Genomic DNA, 13,341 nt, shown 5'->3' with positions numbered 1-13,341 from the left:
ACTCGCCTCCAGTTTACACACACACACACACACACACACACACACACACACACACGGGGGGGGTATCTACTCAGGGATGGGGGGTGATAAGTCATCTTACTTCTTGACCATTACCTGTAGCATGAATTTTAACTGCTCTTAATATATAAAACCAAGAGTCAGATATTAGGGTTTTGTTGAAAGCTGAAGGATCACAGCAATGCAGCCAGCCATGGGAGAGACCTTTTACCTCTACCAATGCTCACACCAAAGAGGCAATCCTGTCCTCAAACTGCATCCTCGGACTGCACTGAGCTCCTGTCTCCTTCTGCCTTAGAGTCCTCTCTTCTCCCAGCCATATCACTCCTGTCTCTACTTCCCTAGTGCTGGGATTAAAGACATGGGATCCCAAGTGCTGGGATCACCTTTGTGTGAGCTCTGTTTCTCTTTTAGATAGATTCAATCTCTTGAAGTTCAGAGTGGCCTTGAACTAACAGAGATCACACTGCCTCTGTCTCCTAAGTCCAGGGATTAAGGTGTATGCCACCACTGCCTGGCCTCTAGTGGCCTAGCTCTGCACTCTAATCTTCAGGCAAACTTTATTTGTTAGACAACATCACTACATTGACCACAATCCCCTAAAGAAGATACCTCGCTCAACAGGAAAGATGGAATTCCTTTTGACAAGGATCCAGGAAAACAATTGTGTTCCTCCTTGAAGAGACCAATCCTTTTTTCCACGGGCTGCTAGATCTAAAGGGATGGGAGAGAAGACTATTTAGCAGAGTGTAGGCCCCTTGTTTAGCAGATAGAAAGTCAAGGCCTATAAAGAGAAAATGATTTTTGTTCTTTTGGTTAGAGGCAAAGGTGGGTCAGCCTAGGAAATACTAGTCTGTGCCACACAGCATAATTCAGCTTTCATCCAAACGGAGAGCAGGTTGCAGCAGAGTGGGGGGGTGCTTTTTCCTCATCAGAAATTTCCTTGTGACTCAGACTTGAAGAGGAACAGCAGGGGAGCAAAACAGGGGTTTCCCAGTGCTAGCTGGTTCCACCCAGTGTATGTAATACATTGACCCAGGCCTTCTGTCTGTCTGCTTCCATTTTAAATGAATATCCTGAAAATCCACACTTACCCCAAAATGGAAAAGGAGGTCTGGGTGTCCTGGGTTTTTGTTTTCCAGCTTTGTTTTTCTCTCAGGCTTCCCTGGGTTCTCAGCTCCAGCCTGATATGGCTTTTTGGAGTCCTAGAAAATATTTCCTTAGTTTCTCTTAGACCAGTCAACCTCAAACAAGAGTGATTTTACCTCTCCAGGGGACATTAATCAGGTGTCACAGTTAGTGCCTGGGTGAAGAGAAACCAAGGGATGCTAACCATCTCACAATGCCCAAGACTTTATCTATAATAAAAAGTTACCTGGCTCCCAATGCGCATAATGCTGAGATTAGAAACATCCAATATTTTACTTTTTGACTTAAAGGTCACCCTTCCAGGAAGGCCTCCCCTGATGTGGTAAATTGGGTGGAGGCCCCTCCCATCATCCGCAAGTGTTTCCATTCTCTTCTTTCCCTCATAATTTAACCCCTGCTTCCTTGGCAGTCTCCCAACCCCCAGGAATGGACCAGGGGTACCCAAAATTTGACACTGTAATATGACACTGTCATCTTAAAATGTGTTGGGGCACAGCCATAGCTAGCCAGGGACATGTACGGCCTGCGAGCCATAGGTTAAAAACACCTGGAGTAGAGAGTGCATTGGCCCATCCCGCCTCCTCCGCCACCACAACCGCTGTCCATGTTCCATAAGGCAGACATTCACCTGTTGCCCTTGGACACAGTAGCCTTGTGTTCTTTCTTCCCAGGAGTGGTATAGGTTTCTGAGGGCTTCAAATGCAGATCCTTCACGATTCTGGCACACTCTGGGGAGTCTGAAAGAATGGTCTGGTATCCCATTTCTACCCCCTTCTAGTTGAGTGACCTTCAGCGAGTTGCTTAATTTTCCTGAACTCGATTTCATCATTTATGAAGGACTATAAAAATAGAACCAGTTCCATAGAGCGGTGGAGATTTAAAGGCACGCGCAGTATGTGTGAGGTGGTGAGCCCAGCTCTGACAGGGAGCCAAGGAATGCATTACTGTAAGGAGGCGGAGATGGCTCGGTGTGGAAGAGCATTTGCTGTACAAGCGTGAGGACCTGAGTTCAGATCTCGGAATGCATATAAAGCCAGATGTGCCCATTTGCATGTCGGTAACCATAGCACATGTGAGAATATGACAGAGACAAGATCGCTGGTCAGCAGCCCAGCTCCAGGTTCAGTGAGAAACCCTATTAGCAAGGGAATAAGATAGACCGTGCTAGACCACACCCTACATTCTCTTCTGCCCTCTGCACACACACACAACACACACACACCCTTTCTGTGAAGAGGGTCCCCTTGCAAACTCCCAGCCTGCAGAAGAAGGGTGAATAGTTGGAGGCATCCTGTCACCATATTCTTAAGTTCCTCAAAGCTGCCTACAAATGTCTTACTATAGATTTATTACATGTGCCTGGAGAATTCCCCAGCCCAAGCTGAGGAGGGCCTCTATATCACCAGCAGATAGGGCTCGGGTCATCTCCAGCCTCTCACCCTCTCCACCTGCATACTCTTTCAAACCCTAGCCTGGCACCCTGGCTCCTTATCTGGATTCCACGTCTCAAGTTCCACCTTCTGCTTCGGCCTTTGTCTGGAAAGCTGCCCACTTCTCTTCTCCCTGGGCTCAGCCTCCAGTATGAGCAGGGGTTCCACGCCCTGTAACCAGCCTGGCCCTGCCTCCTATCAGGTCTGAACCTCGGACCACAGCCAGGTGCCCCAGTTCCCATGGGATTCCCTACGAAGGAATCAGAAACGTTTTTATGAGCTGAGGGCCCAAATAGCCCACTGGATTTGCTTTTCCCTTGTAGGGGCTGGGAGAGGGTGAGGTTTTTCTATTTCCAGCCTCCTACTTTCTTTCTCTGCTGCTTTAGACATAAAAAGGGAGGGAGGGAAGGACGGAGGGAGGGAGGGAGGATGGGAGGGAGGGAGGGAGGGAGGGAAGAAGAAAGGAAGGAAGGAAGGAAAGAAGGAAGGAAGGAAGGAAGGAAGGAAGGAAGGAAAGCCATTTTTAAAGAAGCAGAGGTCCTTCCTAGACTTTTAGACTTTCTAAGTCAGTAAACAGAAGCGTGTGTTTAGAGATGTCCAGCGAAGGCTTCAGACACGGCGGGCACCGGGAAGCTACACAGGGGAAATCCTTCTGCTCTAAGAGCAGATGTAAAAGCCTGATGTAGGAGCAGACAGGAGCCACACAGGTAGCTGTCAGTGGAATCACATCCAGGCACACCCCCTTTCAAAGCCCCTCCCCCATCAGCATAGCCTGGGACAGGGGAAGGGACAGCAGTGTCCAGGACCCTACTGCTGAATGTGGAGGGGAGGTTATGGCATCAGCTCACGGCAAAGGAGCCTCTGGTGTACCAACAGCTTGTGATTCTGGGTGAACCGCCACCCCAAGGGCAAGCAGTCGGCCGCCCCTGATCCTGATGTCTGGCTTTTGGCTTTCTGCCTAGCAGCTAGGAAAACCGGGTGGGTTGGTTTCTAGATCTCGTTCACTTCCTGCTTCTCATACCCCTCGGGTGGAGAGTTCGTGTGGTTCACCTGAGAGTCTGCGAAGGGATGGGTTTAGGTTCAGAATGTGTGACGGAAGATTACTGAAGGGGTGGAAAGAAGTGAAATTAGAACTATTAAGATTAAAGCTGGGCATGACGGCACAGGTCTCTAATACACTCTGGAGGCGGGGGCAGAGGCAGGTAGACCTCTGAGCATTTGAGACCGGCCTAGTCTTCATAGAGAGTTCCAGGCCACCCAGGACAGTGAGAGACCCTGTATCACACACACACACACACACACACACACACACACACACACACACACACACACAGCCTGTGTTGTGAAGACTCTCTGTAATCAGAACACCAAGAGACAACTGCACATTGGCCAGCAGCCTTTCAACTCCCTGCTCAGGCTGGCCATGGGTGGTCCAGTGTCTCTATTTTGATTTGATTTGTGGAAACAGACAGACACCGTCCCACCCTGCCCTATCTGCAGTCCTTCCAGTGTGTACAATGTGCCTTAGTGTGTACAATGAGGCTTAGTCAGCGCTTACGAACTATGGCGGAGCATCTCAGCAGGTTCCCAGTGACGTACCCAGGGCCCCGAGACGCTTCAGCCTCTTCCAGATACATTCCCACTCTGTCCCAGCCCTGTGGCTCAGACTAATGAGAAAATCCTTCAAGAGAAGATGCTTTATTCAAATATGGCTAGTTACAGAATGAGCACCTGCCACCCGTAGCTTCGACACCTAGGGCTCCATGTCCAGAATGGGTCCTGTACGAGCTGGCCACTAGCCCATCAGAAAACTCCCCCTCTCAGAAAGAAAGAAGAAGGAAGGAGAAAGACAAAGACCTGTCTTAACAGAGGTTGAGCACAAGCTGAACAGGGCTACAGTGAAGTTTAAAAACATGATTTGAATGCTCCGTGCATGCCAAGTCGTGTATTAAGTACTTTATGGTCCTTATTTTGTACCCCACACCCATCAATCTGATAAGGAGGAATCTAGGCCAGGGAGCCAGCCATTAGTTTAAACCTATCCTTGCTTCTTGCACATTGTGTACTCTCAAGAACATTCTTACATTCTTGAAGGCTCAATTTCCTTATCTGTAAAATGGAGTAATAACAGTACTGACACCATAATATTCTGAGGATTACATCAGATAAATGCATATAAAATGGTAAGGCATATCTCCGGTGCAAGGCAAGTAGTCAGTCAACAAGCATTAGCTGGCCTTATTACTATTGCCTTTGATAGCTTCTTTCTTGGCCTTCTGCAACAAAGTCCCATAAACTAGATGACTTCAGGTCACATAGATGTGTTGTCGGATAGTTCTCGAGGCTCGGACTCCAAAAATCAAGGTGGCGGTGGGTTGGTTCCTTTGCAAGGCTGTGAGGGATAGACTGTCCCATTTTCTGGAGTTCGCTTCCTGGCACAGCCAGATTCTCTTCCCTACACATGGGAGCCTCAGGCATTCCTTGCAACTGTCACAGAAAGGCCATCTTCTCTGTGTCCCTTCCTATTGTTTTTCTGTGTGTACCTATGTCCCCTTTATAAGGAAACCGGTCACATCATTTGGGCCCACTCTAATGACCTGCTTTTAACACGATTGCCTCCAGGGAACTCTTGTCTCTCGTAAAGGTTGTGTTCTCAGGTACCAACAGTTGATAGTACCCATGTATCTTTTAGGGGAGACATAACTTGGTCCATGATATAAGGCTATGTAACATGTTTAGTTATGTGACTTGTTGGTGATGAAACTGGTCCTCTAGCCATTGATTTTTGGAACGCAGAAAGACTGAGGCAGGGGTGTCTAGTGCTGTAACATGACAATGTTGTCATCTACAGATGGGTTGGGCTGCACTCACAGCTCTCCTGGGACCCATGTGGGTTGTGGGCCATAAGCTAAGCGAGCAGGAGCTATTCAGACCCTGCCAGTTTTGGTAATGGCGTTTTCTCTTTATTTTTCCTCCTTCCACAGCCTGCCTGCTCCAGGCCGAGCTGGTGAATTATGAGAGAGTCAAGGAGTATTGCCTTAAGGTCCTAAAAAAAGAAGGAGAGAACTTCAAGGCCCTTTACAGGTCTGGTGTGGCCTTCTATCATCTAGGGGACTATGACAAAGCTCTCTACTACCTAAAAGAAGCAAGGACCCGACAACCCACAGGTGAGACAGCTATCCCTTCTTTCTCAGCACAGGCATTCCTGACACTCCCTGGGGCCTGCTCACTGTAGGAGACAGCGTCTGTGACTGACAGAACTAGGTGGGCCCAGGAATAGAAAACAAGGCCTCAGGCATAGGTTAGACTTGGACTGAGGAGAGCACATGGTCCGTGTCTTCACCTGGGGTCTGGTGCCCAGGGACCCTGGGCCCCTCTTCTCTTCAGATACACTACAGAGTTGAGTTTTGCCTTTCCCAATTCAAAACTGGGTCTCATCACTGATTCAAAAAACAGATACATAGTTTTTGCTGTGCGTTACAATTTGTACTAGGCACCAGGGATGCAGATGAGAAGGTGCCTGCTCTTTCCCATAAGTCCACGGTTGGCTGACAAGACAGATGTGGACAGAAACTTTTGATGCTAGGGGTAGCATCTTTCTTTCTTTTTTTAACTTATTTATTTATTTATAAGAATTTCCACTTCCTCCCCTCTTCCCAATACCCTCCCGCTCCCCCCACTCCCTCTTCTCCTCCCTCTCCAGTCCCAAGAGCAGTTAGGGTTTCCTGCCCTGTGGGAAGTCCAAGTTCCTCCCCCCTCCCTCCAGGTCCAGGAAGGTGAGCGTCCAAACAGACCAGGATCCCAAAAAGCCAGTACATGCAGACGAAACAAGACCCAGTGCCATTGTCAATGGCTTCTCAGTCAGCCCCCATGTCAGCCACATTCAGAGAATCCGGTTTAATCACATGCTCGTTCAGTCCCAGTCCAGCTGGCCTTGGTGAGCTCTCATTCGATCAGTCTAGGGGTAGCATCTTTCAGGAAGCATACACCGACTTTTCCAGTCAGATCACATTCCTTTACATAGTGTGTATTAGCTCTCCCACCATCCATTCATTCCCTCAGTGTTTGTTAAGGTAGTGCAGTGAACCAGGAACTAGTCTAGGTGATGAGTACATGAGCAGTGAGCAAGAAAAGGCTGCTGCTGTGCCCAGGGTCCTGTTCTTCTAGTGCTGCTGTGCCCAGGGTCCTGTTCTTCTAGTGCTGCTGTGCCCAGGGTCCTGTTCTTCTAGTGCTGCTGTGCCCAGGTCCTGCTCTTATAGTCCTAGCATTCAGGAAGCTGTGGCAAGAGGATTGCTTCAGCCTAGGATTTCAAGACCAGTCTGGATAACACAAGAGAAAGTTACTTGTGTTATTTGGGTTTGAGTTTTAGTTTGGGTGTTGTTGTTTGTTTGTTTTGAAACAAGGTCTCGCTGTGTCTCTCAGACTGTCCTCAAACTCCCCATCCTCTGGCCTCAGCTTCCCAAGTGCTGGGATTACAAGCGTGTGCCACCACACCCAGCAAGGAAAGTTTGTTACAATGGAGGAAGCACAGACAGGTAGATGGTGCCTTATTTAGCAGCGGTAAATGCTATGAAGGAGATTAAGCAGAGTGAAAGGAACACTGTTTTAGAACAGGTGGTCAGAGGGCCTCTCTGACAAGGTCAACTGTAGGCAATGACTTTGGCTCAGTGTTAATGCTCGAGTGGTGGACTCCTTAAGACAGCAAGAGTTCCTCCAATCCATATCTCTAAGAACTTCTCAATTTTCAAACATCGAGCATATTCTTTGTCTTTTTAAAGACTACCTCTCCATTGTTATGTATGGCTTGCTTGTTTTCTATATATAAAGTGTGGTCTGCCGACTATATGGTAAGCAAATTTAGAACTAAAAGTAAGCTCCTCCAACAGAGTTGTGTTGAGCACCTGCAATGTGTGCCAGTACAGGAAGGATGCTATGCCTGGGGATTTTAAGCATGACGCTATATCAGTTTTATTTCCACGAGTAGGAATTCTAGGCAGCCGTGTGGTCCACATGCTGTGGTAAGTGCTTGAACTAAATGATTCCAGCACACAATGAGCCACTCAAGGGAAGGACTGGAATTAGGAGAAAATGCTTCAGTTGAGAAGTGGTTGTCTGGCTGTACTCACAAAGACAAAAATAAGCATGGAGCAACGTCCTCTGAAGCTCCTAAGTTAAGTAAAACAACACATCCAACTAATGTTCATTGATTGCTATGTTAAGCACTTTTTGACTTCCCTCTTCTGGCTCTCACAGCGACTCTATGAGAAGGGTATTATGAGTCCCAGGAGAATCAGGCTTGGGCAGACATGCCAATCACTGCATGTCTCCTTGAGCATTTTTAATTTGTATTTATTTACTTATTTTGCTATAGGGTCTCTCTACATAACCCTGGCTGTCCTGAAACTCACTCTGTAGACCACACTGGCTTTTAACTCACAGAAATCTGCCTGTCTCTGCCTCCCAAGTGATGGGATTTAAAGGGCATGCCATATGGCTGACTCCCTGGGCATCTTAATGTTTCCAGGTCCCAGTCTTCCTTTTGCCATAGTGAAGGTCAGGATATATTCCTTGCAGGCTTCAATAAAAACTAGATGAGATAACGAAGGCTGAAAAGGCCTAGCCCAAGCAGACACAATGGTGTATGTACACCTGTAGTCCCAAGTGCCTGTGAATCTGAGGTAAGAATATCGCTTGATTCCAGGAGTTCAAGGCAAGCCTGGGCAACCCCCTCCATTACAAATGTTTTGTTTGCTTAGCTTTTTGAGATAAGATTTCGTGTAGCCCAAGCTAGCCTAGCCTCAAACTGGTTAAGCAGTCAAGAATGACCTTGAACTGAACCTCAGGTTTGTGCCTCCCAGTGCTGGGATTTACAGGTACTTGCCAGAACATTCAGCTGTAAGCAACATTTTTTTTTAACTCAAAAGAAAAATCACAAAGTAGATATGAAAAATGAACATTGTTTCTTACAAAAGAGACACAAGGGTAGGGATGTTGGCTTACCTGAGGGTTAATGCCAAGCAGACTCTCAGCTGACTGAGACACAAGGGTAGAGACGCTGGTGGCTTACCTGAGGGTTAATGCCAAGCAGACTCTCAACTAACTGTGCTGACACCGGAACCACTGAGATCACTTACTGTCCACCGGGTCAGGTAACCACAGTAGACTGGTTCCATTTGCTAGGGAGAAGCCATGAGGAAGAGGCCGGCATCTGGTTACCGCCTAAGCAGACGGGACTCTGACTGAAAGAGTCTAGTCTGTCGCCAAACTTTAAACCTAGCTCATGCCCCCGTCCTTGTAGACACCACCATAACCCATGCTGGGCAGTCCCTGAGCTGTGTTTTCTCTCCCCGCAGACACCAATGTGGTTCGGTACATCCAGCTGACTGAGATGAAGCTCAGCAGATGTTCCCACAGGGAGAAAGAAGCCATGTAGCCAAGAGGCCTCTATCAAGCCACACCCATGCCTGACTAGGGACTTCCAGGCATCCTTGGCGGAGAGTCCCCGTGTGTGGGTTCTCTCCCTCTCTCCCCGGTTCTTTCTGTACCCCTTGTCCTTCCTGTTGCTCCCCGACTCTGTCTACTCTCAGTGCGAGAAGGTGAGAGGCACTCTTGGACCTTGGCGGGGTGGCCCAGATGTGGACTTCTCTTTTCTAGCAGACCAGCAAATGGGACAGCTGGGGAAGAGTCTCATGGACTGGGGACAGCACTGTGGCTTCGACTTGGGCCAATGTTTCAGAGCCTGGCAGGTGTGCAGAGCCAACGGTCTGGAACCTTCTACACCTTCTTGATGAACCAGAGCCTCTTGAGGAAACTGAAAGAAACCTGGGGCTGATGAATGGGAGAAGCGTTTTTTGAACCAAGGCTGAGATTGTGAATTCCGACTCCCCCCACCCCCACCCGCTAGTCACCTGGGCTCCTGCCACACACCCTTACTTGTCTAGGCTTGTACTTTCTTCTCTCACTCTGGGAGGTCAGTTCTTTGCCAGGCAGGCTTCACATGCCATCAAGGCCCACTCTCGGTGCCCTCTGGTGACCACACATACCATTCCCCCGCCTCCCAGCCAGCAGGCAGCTGTGACAGCAGAAGGGCAGGGTGCCATGGGCCAAATGTTGGGAGCAGAGCAGACTGTGTAGGTGACAGAAGAGGGAAAGATGACGACAAGGGGAAGAAAGAGCCTTGGGTGGGCTGAGGGACCGGGCTAATAATGTAAATAAAAACTAGCTCCCAGGCTTCAGTTCCTGTCGTTTCTGTTGAGAGCAGCCCACTCCCTCATTTCCTTTCCCTTCCTGTCCCTCAGGCAGAGTGGCCTACAACTTCCCCTAAAGCCAGTGACCGTTAGCCAGGACTAACCTTCATGGTGGCCACAGGCTTTTATGCTTTGAGGAGTTGGCTGGGATTGTGGAGAGTGCTCCAGGATTTGGCTTTGTGAGGATTTGTCCAAGCCCCCGCCCCTTTTCTTTGACAGAATTGCCTGAACTCAATATCTAGCACATAACAAAGTTTTTTTGAATTGATAATTTCGACTGCAGACTGACTCTCCTGCCTTAAACTGATCGGATCCCAGCCTGATCTCCTGACACGTACGCGTTTTATGCTTTGCCATGTTGAAACATCTCTCGGGGGCTTGCCGTTCCCCCACCGCAGTGCAATATAGGATGCAGTCCCAGTCTTCCCGGAGGTAGGACAGCTGAGAAATCCATAGGAGGTTGTCACCAATGACGCCACTAATGTGTAGGACGCTTACACATGTCCAAGGCACTTTCATGTATTTTTCGTGTGACTTAGTGAGACACTGTTGTATAAAATTAAAATATATACAGATGCAATAATGTTAATAGTTAGGATTTATTAAATGCTCTATCTTCGGATCTCTACATGGACAATCTCATTTCTTTCATATAATCACTTTGTGAGATATTATTCCCAGGTGATGAAGAAGAAAACAGCCAGAAAAAAATTAACTTTCTTGAGGTTGCATGGCCTTGCAGGACATGACTAGGATTGATTGAATCAGATCTATCTGACTCCAGAGCTCTTGCAATTAACTATCCTGTGCTTAGCTGCCTCTCTGTTGGACAGTAACAACTGTTTGAGTAGAAAAATATTTGCATTAAGTTAGGAATGTTCAACACAGTGCCCTGTCCACCTTATGTTTATGAATGCAAGACAAAAAGAGACCAGAAACCAGAAGCCCCAGTGGCTTGAACAGTGACCATCCGGGAGAAGACAATCAAGACCCAATAGTAAATCTATGTGTCAGTTGCTCTATTTGCTGATGGGGCAGCATGAATCGGAACAACCCACCTGGCATTCTTCACTGTGTGGCCAGCAGCGAGAAAGGATCACAATTATAGCGAAGGCAGAAGAGAAACATGAAGTGAATTATAGGTCACTTGTTTAGTTCAGTGACTTTGCCATTGCAAGACCCAATCACTGCTGCAGGGCCCAGCAGCCAGCAGCACAGGTTTTATCCACACAGCTCCCAAAATACTTTCAATGGGGGCTGCAGGAAGGTGCTAGAAATATCCAGAAGTCCACAGTGACTCTGGAGAAGAAGAAAAGGAAAAAGCCATTCCAGGTACCGCATTCCCTTCTTCTCTCCCCGATTTCGACCATATCTTGTATTCTTCCTCCAAAATGACTTCACATGACCCCAATCCCAACCTTCTCTCAGCCCTGGCATATGCCTAGCCCATTCCCTCAACCCCCAATGCCATCCCTAGGCTCAGGGTTTATAAGTTGACAAGAATGAGGTCAAAGGTGATCTACAGAATGAGTTCAAACTGGCAGGCTCGCCCCTTGTTCTTCAATGCATTAGGAATGATTTACATACTTATTCCCAACAAAGGGGCAAGAGAGAAGGCTTGCTTGGATGTTTTGGGTCAGGGCTATACTCATAGGGATAAAATCATTGTCATTCCCAAAGAGAATGCTTAGAAAGCACAACGAGGTGAGGACAAGTGTCTAGCCATTGTCTTATCCAGTGACTCAGAGAAATAGGCTCACAGAAACCCTATTCACTGTGACCCAGACCTAAGTGATGTTCCCGACAAGGGACTGCCTGGGGTATTAGTTAACACTAAGGGGTGGCAGGGTTGACGTTTCTGCTCATTTGTTGGCAAAGTCTTCAGAGGGCTGCGTAATCTTTCTTTTCCCCCAGCTCCTAAAATCGACGACTGTACTCTAATTACAGACTTGATGAGTGTCTTGACTGAACTTGTGTAGACAGCACTTGTCCTGGATCGGACTGCACTGTGTGGACTTTTGTGAGAGACCCCGCGGCATAAAACTCAGACTTTTACTTGCGCTACGAAACCGTTCCATATTTATTGTAAAACATTTAAGGAAAGTTAAGGATGAAGCTCAGCCCCTCACACAACCACATTTTTATCCTTCGGCACATTTTTTCATTTTTCTTGGCATAAATGTGTGCACATACTCCCACTGATTTTTGTTTGTTTTTTAATGAAGAAAGCTGGACCATGCTGTACATAGTCTTTAATAACTTACTTTTCCAATGTGTATTTATATTTTAGAATATGCAATATATGCACAGGTATACAAAATTCAAATAGTACATGAACTCCGTAGTTGGAGGTAAGTTTTTCTCTTGTCTGTGCACAGCTAGTTTCCCTCTGGTCTCTACTGTACCCCACTAGAGATACGCATTTTTTCAGATATGTATATATGTTCTTTTATTACTCACAAGTGGTAGCATAGCAGATAGTTTTTCCTCTGTTGCTTTATTTCTGTACACGATATGGGCTTTCAGTATATCTTTTGGATTTTTTTCCGCTAGCGTCTTCATGATATGGGTGAATCTTTATTTTGTAACCTATCTACAAACATAGATGAATGGTCCCAATCTTTATTGTAAATAATGTTGTAACTGACATTCTTGTCGCTAAATTTTGCACATGTTTATGACGAGTTCCTTGGGATGTAATCCAAGAAGGAAATTGCTTGGCTATTTTCAAGGACTTTGATTCATGTCGCCAATGCCCTGTAGAAAGTTTGTATGAAAAACACTGTCCTGTTGCAGCCCCCAGACTGCCCTGCTCTCTGGGCCCTAGCAAGCACTCGGTATGATCTCTTTTCACATCTTTGACAATTTGATAGGCAAATAACGGTTTGTCAATGGTATTCTAGCTTATTGCTTTAACTTTCTTTGATTATTGGTAAATAACTTTTTCATATGCTTATTGACCATTTGTATTTCTTTCCTTGTGAACTTTCTATTTATTTGATATTAGTATGATCATCACTATCTATGTTTATCTTTATTATCTGTTTGTAACTTTAAGAATATTATTTTCATCAAGAAATGCTACGGACATGCTTTCCGGGAGCTTTGCTTTCATTTATGGTGCTTTTTGACATACATAAATTCCTAATTCTGCAATTAATTTGTCCTATGTTGCTAGCTTTTCCCGCCCGTGTCTTAGACCCTCGTGTCTAAGAGGCAACCCAAGCAGGTGCTTCCACAGCTTCAAGATGCGTGGTCACTTCTCATCGCTCCTTGACATAACGCGCCAGGTCTTTCCTGTACTGTCCCACTCTAACTTCAGCAGGCTCACCCTGGCCCTCTGAAAGTATCCTCCGTTCCATAGTCATGTCGTCCTGAGCCACTGAGCTGGGTCTGTGCAGCTTTCCATACTGGCCCCTGTGCCTTGTGGGACATTCCTCACACTCCACCCTATCTTTGCCTTGTAACTCTTTGAAGCGCTAACCCAGGGTCACTCA

The 13,341-nt window shown here is 47.0% G+C and overlaps 1 protein-coding gene across 1 annotated transcript in view; it reads left to right on the top strand.

The window, feature by feature from the left end:
- Positions 1-12,941, top strand: part of Ttc9 (tetratricopeptide repeat domain 9) — a 37,720-nt gene extending 24,779 nt beyond the window's left edge. Inside the window, exons 2-3 of the mRNA XM_085698075.2 lie at positions 5,582-5,764; positions 8,951-12,941. Of these exons, the coding sequence (XP_085554201.2) occupies positions 5,582-5,764; positions 8,951-9,030 (263 nt within the window). The 3' untranslated portion in view covers positions 9,031-12,941. The remainder of the gene's footprint in view (positions 1-5,581; positions 5,765-8,950) is intronic.
- Positions 12,942-13,341: the final 400 nt, after the last annotated feature.

This window comes from Myodes glareolus, chromosome 11 (assembly GCF_982192425.1).
Source record: "Myodes glareolus chromosome 11, mMyoGla1.1, whole genome shotgun sequence".
NCBI classification, from domain to species: domain Eukaryota; kingdom Metazoa; phylum Chordata; class Mammalia; order Rodentia; family Cricetidae; genus Myodes; species Myodes glareolus.
Note: the sequence above shows the minus strand (reverse complement) of the source record. Positions and strands in the feature narration are given on the sequence as shown.